The 9,179-nt window shown below is 43.1% G+C and overlaps 1 protein-coding gene across 1 annotated transcript in view; it reads right to left on the bottom strand.

Moving 5' to 3' along the window:
• The window catches only part of PRPS1 (phosphoribosyl pyrophosphate synthetase 1), a 40,566-nt gene extending 32,269 nt beyond the window's left edge, over positions 1 to 8,297 (bottom strand). Inside the window, exons 1-2 of the mRNA XM_027769692.1 lie at positions 8,064 to 8,297; positions 7,671 to 7,771 (exon numbers count right to left, since the gene is read on the bottom strand). Coding sequence (XP_027625493.1) covers positions 7,671 to 7,771; positions 8,064 to 8,297 — 335 coding nt within the window. The remainder of the gene's footprint in view (positions 1 to 7,670; positions 7,772 to 8,063) is intronic.
• Between the last annotated feature and the right edge of the window lie 882 nt (positions 8,298 to 9,179).

The raw sequence follows: 9,179 nt of genomic DNA, 5'->3' as shown, positions 1-9,179 counted from the left end.
AGGAAAGCCCCCCCCCCTCCTGCCTCGATTCGCTGAGCGGGAGCGAGGGGCGGAATTCCAACTATAACTCCGCCTTCCTCCAGTGTTTGCAGGTATTGGCTGGAGGGCACGAAAGGAGGCGGGGCTAAGGAATAGTCCGCCCCCTGTAGCTAGGCGGTCGGGGAAAGCTGGCTGGAGAGCGCTCACACGTTAGATCTCTGGAGGAGGGGTGTGGGTGGAGGGATGCTGATGATGACGCTAGGGCCAGATCTTTCCCTCAAGCGGGAAGTCAGCCACGCTTGCTTCCCCCCTTCTTCAGAGCAGGAAAGTAATTCTGGCTCTGTTTACAGTTTCCTTTAAGACAATCTGTTTATCCGGATGGTAGTCACATGAATCCGCATGTTTCTGAACACGGTTTTTATCTCTTTATAAAGACAGGGCTTAAGTTAAAGCACTTTTACGTCACAGAAAGACACCCATAACAGGGGCTCATCCAAAGAGCTTGTGTGCCTTTTGTGATTGTACAGTGTAACCTTTGCATGGAAGACAAGTCCCGGCAGAAAGTGCCACCTGAATCAGAGACACTGCAAGAGAAAGTTGTTTTGTTCCTAACACTGGGACCAAGTATGGTAAAAAATAGTGAGAGATGTGTGTTTTCCAAAGTCTCTAGGTAGTAAATGTGCATGTTAACCCTTGGAAAAGAAAGAAAATATATTATACTATGGAACTTAAGATAAAGAATCCTGAAGGAATAAGGAAACCTGGTTTTGGTCTGGTCTGCCTCTTGTTAGCCTCAGTGAGTGTCATCATCTACATGTCGCTAATGTGGCCTTATACACTATGTTTTATTATTTTTAAAATGATACTTGCTAATTGGGTCAAAGTGAGCCTTTATTCTTTTTTTTTAAATAGAAGTTTTTTTGCATTTGCAGCGGGGGTGTGGGGGAGAGACAGAGACAGTGAGAGGGAAAGTGAGAAATCACCCACCAGAGGGGGTGGCCATACCACAATCCCTTCTCCATTCTCCCATGATCTTGGGCACGCACACACATGCACCCAGCTTGAGTTTCAGGCTAGAGATCTAAGACTCAAACAGTGGTCAGCCATGTGGAAGTCCAGCAATGTAACTGCCATGCTATCTGCTGGCCCTGAGCCTTTATTCTTACACCACATTTTTATTAAACATATTCCAACAATGAGTTAGAAGAAGTAAGAGACAAATAGTATAATTTGAGAACCAGAAGTGACTGTAGTGTTCATAACTACCAACTGTAAAAATAGAAGTTTCTTCAAAGATCAACTAGTCTACTAGCTTCCTTTTACTTATGCTGAAACAGACCCAGAGGGAGTTAAGGATTTGTCTAGGTGGTACAGACAGAAAATTCTCAAAGCAACAGCCTATCTTTTTATAAAAAAATTGTTAGACGGCATGTGTGTTCACAGGAGAGAGGCAGAGAAAGTAAGAAAGCACACATCATGGGGAATGGTCACAATGCAATTCCCTTCTCCATTTTTCCCATCTTTTGGGCATGCAAGCACAAGTGCCTGGAGTGTTTTTTTTTTTCAAGCCACCTGCTTTGAAACTTGAACCGCACAGTTGGCCATGTGGGATCTAGCCATCTTAAACACCATATCACCAGCTGGCCTAGGGTCCTATCTGTTTTTTTTTTTTTGCTGCCATTTTCAGCTGTGTCCATGGAGGACTTCTCCTTCTGATGTTTTATTGTCCTTTTACAAGTTCAGAAACTTAACGAAGGCCCATGCATATAGTATTACTCAGAGAAGTACATAAACTGCAAGGCACAACAGTAGTAGTCTTCCATCGTAGTTCATTCATCAAATGTTTACTGAGCACTGTATTGCATACAAGGCCGTGTGCTAGGCAGTGTGGTGACTACAAAGTACTTGCCCCCCCCCAAGGAATTGGTTCATTCAATATACATTTATTGAACACTTTTTATGTGCCAGGACAAGTTCCAGGTACCAAGAATACAGCAGTAAACAATCAAAAGCCTCTGTTCTCATGGAGTTTACATTCTCAAATAATAAACATGTAAATAAAGAAAACATACAGTGTGTCAAATAGCAAATGCTGTGGGGAAAAAAATCAGGCAAGAAAATGGGATTCTGTGAAAGGGTATCGAGGGGGGGTTCAACGTTAAGTAGGATGATCAGAGAAGACATATATAGAAAGCTAACTTTTTTTAAATAATTATTTTAAGGACCAGCAGGTGGTGTGGTGGTTAAGGCGCTAGACACTCCCACATGGCCGACCAGGGTTTGAGTCCTGAATCTGGTGGCTTGCTTTCTCACTTCCTCTCTCTCTCACTCTCACCCTCTGTCTCTGTCTCTCTCTGGTCAAATAAAAAGATAAATGAATAAATAAAATAAAATAAATAATTATTTTTTAAAAAAATAATAATTATGTATTTATTTATTTTATTTTGACCAGAGAGGGACAGAGTGAAAGAGAGAGAGACAGAGAGGGAAAGCAAGAAAGTAAGCTGCCAAGTCTGGGACTCAAACCACAGTCAACCACATGGGAGTCCAGCACCCTTAACCACCACACCACCTGCTGGCCCTGGAAAGGTAACATTTGAGCAAAGACCTGAAGGTGATAAAGGAATGAGCCATGCTGATATCTGGGACAAGCAGAGGGGACAGCAGGTACAGAGACCTGGAGCAGGACTCTCTGACTTGTTTGCAGAATAGCAAGGAGGTAGGTGTGTCCAGTGCAGAGTGAGTGTTGTGGCAGTGGGGTGGAGCATGCCTGTAAGAGACAAGAAGAAAAGTAAGGTCAGTGAGATGAGAATGAATGGGAGTGGGCGTTGTCTGTTGTGCAGGGCCTTGTAGGTTATTTTAAGGATTTTGTTCTTATTGAATAAGGGTTTCAGCAAAGAATGACATGATCTGACTTCTCTTTTATAAGGATTACCCTAGCTGCTGAAAATAGAATGTAGGAGGCAAGTTAGAAAACAGGGAGACCAGTTAAGAGTTGGCTTCCTAGGAGAGATGAGATATTTCTACAAATAACAAGGCATGGTTTGATTTAATGCACTACCATAGAGAAGCCTGCGTTTGGGTAAAGAGTAAGCTGCTGTAACAAAGAAGCTAAAAATACAACAGCTCAAGTAAGATGACTAATTATTTCTGTCTTCCCTAACAGGCTGGCTGTTCTAGGCCAGTGGGATAGCACTGCCCTGCACATGAGCACATACACATTCCAGCTATTAGGAAGGGAGAAATAAGGAGATTCAGGCAAGGGATTTTCCTTTTAAGCAAGCGAGATGGAATTTGTCCATTTCACTTTCTCTCACATCCCTTTGGCAAGAGCTAAGCTGTGGATCACACCTAGCTTCAAGAAAGACTAGGAAATGTTTTGCTAGCTGCACTTGCACCGGGGAAGAAGAGTAGAATTTGGAAAAACACTAGAAGTCTCCCATGAGGTTCAAACAAAAGGTCCAGAGGTAAAAGATTTCACTTCTGTATGGCGTATCCTGGGAAGTACTTTTGGAGGTAGAAGCATGTGAGCTAGGTCTTGAAGGAGGGTAGGATTTTGACAGGCAATGATTGGAAGGAGGTTTGTGCTATCTATGGTTTGACTGTTTTCCAGCAGTTCCTGTGTTGGAACATGGTTGTGTTGAAGAGGAAACTTCATATGTTGTCTGTGGGAGTGATTAGGGTGAGACCCTTATGATTGACTCTTCATGAGTTTATGAGGAGAGAGACACACCCACACACAGGAATACACAGAGACACATTGGCCTGTTATTTTAACATGTGATGCCCTACATGGCCTTAGGACCCACATCAACAAGAAAACCCTTACTATATGGCCTCTGGACCTTGTATCTTCAAACTGAAAGCTTAGTAAACCTCTGTTCTGTTAAATCACCAAGGTATTTTCTCTGTAATAAGCAACAGAATGGACTAGAACAGTAGGTCTCCCCAGGCAGGAAGCAAAGGTGAGGAAGCAGAGGTTTTGAAGAAAGAGAAATATTCTAGTTATGCTGGAGGATCAGGTACCATATTGGGACCTTATCCTGAAGGGAATGGGAAGCCATTGACTGTTCTGGAGGTAGGGAGTTACCTGATTGTAATTGTGCTGTAGGTAAATGAATGTGTGTAGGGTAAGAAAACTTAAAGAGATTGGAAGCAGGCAAACCAAAATGGGAGAATAAGTTAATAATGTCTTTAATTGTGTCAGTAGCTATAGTTTAAGAAGAGGGATGGGGAGGAGGTAGCAGGTGGCATGGTGCTTAAGGCAGCTGGATCCCATGCAGCTGATGCCATAGTTCAAGTCCCAGACCCAGCAACTTGAAAATCATGCCAGGTGCATGTGCACATGTGCCCAAAATCCCAAGAAGAGAATGGAGGAGAAAGGATTGAAGCATGATTTATCACTTTCTCTCCCTGTCTCTGGCAAGTGCATGCACCCTGTAGCAAAAACTAAAAATAATCATTTAAAAACAGAATTGGAGGGACTGACCCCATAGTCTAGTGGTTAAGGGAGCTGGATCCCGCATGGTGGAATGTGATTTGCAGTTCCAACCTGGCAGCCTGAAAACATGCCAGTCACATGTGTGTGCTCCAAATTCTTTCTTTCTTTTTTTTTTCTTTTTTTCTTTTTCTTTTTATTTTGGTCCTATGGTGTGCATGCACTTACCAGAAAGACAGAGAGAGACAGAGAGATAGAAAGCAAGAAATCACCTCCCAAGGGGGATGGCCACGCCACAATCCCTTCTCCATTCTCTTCTTGGGATTTTGGGCATGCACGCACATGTGCCTGGCATGAGTTTAAGCCACTGGATCTGGGACTCAAACCGTGGTCGACTTCATGTGAGTTCAGCGATATAGCCATTACGCTAACTGCTGGTCCCTGTGCTCCAATTTCTGACAGCATGGAGAAATGGAGGGGAAGTGATTGTAGCGTGACCATGCCCCATGGCTGTGCTTCTCTCTCTTGCTCTCTCTCTCTCTGGCGAGTACATGCACACTCTGGTAATAAAAGAAAAAAAGGAGAAGAATGGGAAATACACTGTGACTCTCAACCTTTTGGAGATCTTGGACCCCTTTGATAATTTTATGACCACAATGGATCCTCTTTCCAGATAAATGATCATAGAACCCTAGAATCATCAAATTAAAACAAAACATCCCATTTAGGCAAAAACTAATCTGATCAGCTAATTTTTAAAATCCATGTGAAAAAAATGCTGTTATCTTTGTCCCTTATTTTTTCTAGAAAAATAAAATCAGAGTATGGGGGAGGGGATTGCTCTTTTGGGACAGGTGGGCCTTAGGCAATATTTATAGTAAGGTAGTCCTAAAAGAAAAGTCGAAAGGAGATTTAAATTAATTTAGGAAAAAAATGTCCTCAGGCCTTTAGAGATCAATAAATATAAACAAACTAGACCATCAGGATAGGGACAATATGTGGAGGGATGGGCATTAGGCTCAAAAGAGGTGAGGTTTTGGAAAGTATGGATGAATTCAATGTAAATCATGGTGGGTTCTGTAAATTTTATATAGATAGGGCATCCCTAATCTACAGGTTCAAAATCCAAAATACTGCAAAATCAGTAACTTTTTGAGCTCCAACATGATGTGATAAGTGGAAAATTCTATTGAATATATCTGCCTTTATATAATAGGTCAGTCAAATCACTGCAGTACAAAATATCGTATAAAATTACTTCCAGGCTATGTGCATAAGGTATATATAAAACATACATGAATTTTGTACTTTGACTTGGTTCCCATATTTCACTATATAAGTGCAAATATTTCAAAGTCTGAAAAAAATTAAACTCCAAAACACGTTTGGTCTCAAGCATTTCAGATAAGGGATACTCAAGCTATGTAATTGAAAAGAAATGTACTGAGCATCTATATGCCAGGGTCTCTGGAGGATGGGCAAACAGAGAATAAACAACGCAATCATTCCTCTAGCAGGCAAGACACATACAGAAATAAGATTAATAATGGGACCAGCAGTTAGTGTAATGGCTATGTTGCTGGACTCCCATGTAGTCAACTGCAGTTTGAGTCCTGGACCCGGCAGCTTAAACTCATGCCAGGCGCGTGTGCGTGCGTGCCCAAGATCCTGAGAGGAGAATGGAGGAGAAGGAATTGCGACGTAGCTATCCTCCTTGGGAGGTGATTTCTTGCTCTCCGTCTCTCTGTCTCTCTCTATCTCTCTGGCGAGTGTATGCGCTCCATAGCGTAAACCTCTCCAAAAAAAGGAAAAAAAAAGAAATAAGATTAATAATGGGGATGTAAGAGATGCATTCAAATTGAGAGGATGTAGGAAAGGTCTTGCAGTAAATAGGACCCATAAGATAAAAACATTGCAACTTAAGGAAAGAACGTTTTTGTTTGTTCTGTTTTTAGTTTTGCTACAGAGTGCCTGTACTTGTGGGGGTGAGGGGAGGAGAGAGAGAGAGAGAGAGAAGATAACCCCTAGGGAGTGTGGCCGCACTGCAATCGCTTCTCCATAGTCAAATTTATTTCAGAGTTTTTAAAGTTTTATTCCCTTCGTGAAAGTGATGGAGAGGGACCAGCAGTTAGCGTAATGGCTATGTCGCTGGACTCCCACGTAGTCGACTGCGGTTTGAGTCCCAGACCCGGTGGCCTAAACTCACGGTGGGTGTGTGCCCAAGATCCCGAGAGGAGAATGGAGGTGAAGGGATTGTGGTGTGGCCATCCCCCCACACACACACCCCGGGCAGGGGGTGATTTCTCGCTTTCTATTTCTCTGTCTCTCTGTCTGTCTGGTGAGGGTACGTGCCCTATAGCAAAAACCTCTCAAAAAAAAAAAAAACAAAAACAAAAAAAAGCCACCAGGTCTGAGACTTAAACCACTTGAACCACATAGGCCACATAAGATCCAGCTGCTTTAACTTCCACAGCATCTGCTGGCCCAGGAAAGAGAAGATCTTGGCCAGGAGCAGGCCAATGCATGTATGGGGTTAGGCGGACTCAGGGAGGATGTGTGGAGAGTTCAGGCAAGAAAGACAACTATTGGAACCAGCAGATGGTGTAGCAGTTACGTTGCTGGACTCCCACATGGCCCACCACGGTTCGAGTCCTGGACCCGGTGGCTTAGAACTCATGCTGGCCATTTGTGTGTGCCCAAGATCCCAGGAGGAGAACAGAGGAGAAAGGATTGTGGTGTGGCCATCCCCCCCAGGGGTGATTTTTTGCTTTCTGTCTCTCTGGCAAGTACACATGCCCTATAGCAAAACTCTCTCCAAAAAAAAAAATAATAATAATAATAAAAGACAGCTATTAATAGCCTGTGATGGTGATTTTCATGTATCCACTCATCTAAACTGTGGTCCCAATCATTGAATCAAATACTAATCTAGACATTGCTGTGAAGGTATTTTGTAGATGTGATTAGCATTCATGATGTGTTGACTTCAAGTAAAAGATATTTTCCCAGATTAACTGGGTGTGCCTGATTTAATCAATGAAAAAGCCAAAAGAGCAGAACTGAGGCTTCCTCAAGGAAAAAGATATTCTGCTTGAGGTCTGCTACTTCTGCTATTAGTTCCAGCCTGCCCTTCCTGATGGCCTGCCCCACGGATTTCAGATTACGCTAGCCAGCACCCACAGTGGTGTGAGTCAGTTTCTTACAATAAATCCCTTAATATACATCTGCTATTGTTTCTGTTTCTCTGGTTGACCCTGACTTATATAAAACCAGATTGTGGAGGGCTTTGAATGCTAAATTGAGGGTACAAAGGGAAGGGATGCAGTCTTCATAAGGGGAGATATCATCCATGACCTGGAGAAAAAGGAAGGTGAAATGCACACATTATTTCGTTCTAGAAAATGCTGAGGGATGACCTCTTGCCCATATTTCATATTTCCAACTAACTCCAAAGCTCATGGCCACTGGGAGAATTTTGTAAACATTGCAAAGGCTCTCTCCCTCCCCTCTCCCTGTGGGATGTTTCTGCCTGTTTTTGCCTCCCACTGAGATCCCAGCCATCATAGGAGAGTCTGAATTCATTCACTTGTTCTGTCAGTCATTTCTTTGGCAGGTATTTCTTAGGCAACAACTATGAACAGAGTACAGTGCCCAGCTCTGGATTATAGAAATGACTAAGACACGACGACACTTGTCCTCGAGAAGCTTTGCAAACAGACTTGTAAAGACCAAGTTTCACAGCAAACTGAGAAAAAGAAGCCTCCCTTTTCCCCTCCCTGTGGGACTGGAAGGAGGTAGTTGCTTCTAAATCTTCCCTGTCTGATCTCTCCACTTCCTCCCAATGCACTGGGCTTCTTCCAGCATCCACTTTGCCTATCATGTCTTTTTGTTGTTGTTTGCTTGTTTTTTATTTATTTATTTATTTATTTATTTATTTATTTATTTTATTTTTTTGTTCACTACAGGAAGCATGTGCTCACCAGAGAACAACAGAGAGAGAGAGAGAGAGAGAGAGAGAGAGAGAGAACGACCCCCGAGAGAGAGAGAGAGAGAGAGAGAAATCACTCCCTGGAGGGGATGGCCACACGACAATCCCTTCTTTTTCATTCTCTCTTGGAATTTTGGGCATGCACTCACACACATCTGGCATGTTTTTTCAAGGCAGTATGTCTAGGACTCAAACCATGAAGTCACCCATGTGGCATTCAGCTGCCTTAACCACCATACCACAAGTTGGCCTTCCTTGTCATCATCAAGCAAACTTTCTTGCGTGAAAGGAGCTTCTTTCCTGCCCCTTCTGGGTATTAGCATTTTTTTTTTTCAGGATATTTCCTCTTCCGTGTCCTGCCTATGTCTGTTCGGACTTTTCTCTCTCCAGGTAAGTGTGATTACCTTCATTGTCCATATTTCCTCTTTGGCCTTCTCAGCCAACTCCTAGTTCAATGCCACAGTGGTGACAGGTGAGTGTCTCACTGTTGTAAGCAGTACCAGAGAGCTTCCAACGGCCATCACCGGCCCAGCCACAGTGGCAACATAACTGAACCCACATGAGAAAGTCTAGGGTTTGTGTTCTGGTACCTTTCTGAGCATGCAGGGTGTACAAGTACATGCCAGTGATCCAAGCCAGCTGATACTAGGGGTGGATCACAGTGTAAAGATCCTATAGGGGATGTCCATCTCTTTCTCTCCCCCTCTCTCCCTTGAATGGGAGAAATGAATGAACTTTTTAAAAGTCCTCCCTTAAAAAGCCACCACAGGCTCA

The sequence above is a fragment of the Tupaia chinensis genome, unplaced genomic scaffold, assembly GCF_000334495.1.
Source record: "Tupaia chinensis unplaced genomic scaffold, TupChi_1.0 Scaffold000082_1, whole genome shotgun sequence".
NCBI classification, from domain to species: domain Eukaryota; kingdom Metazoa; phylum Chordata; class Mammalia; order Scandentia; family Tupaiidae; genus Tupaia; species Tupaia belangeri.
This window is presented reverse-complemented; position numbering and strand designations above follow the sequence as displayed.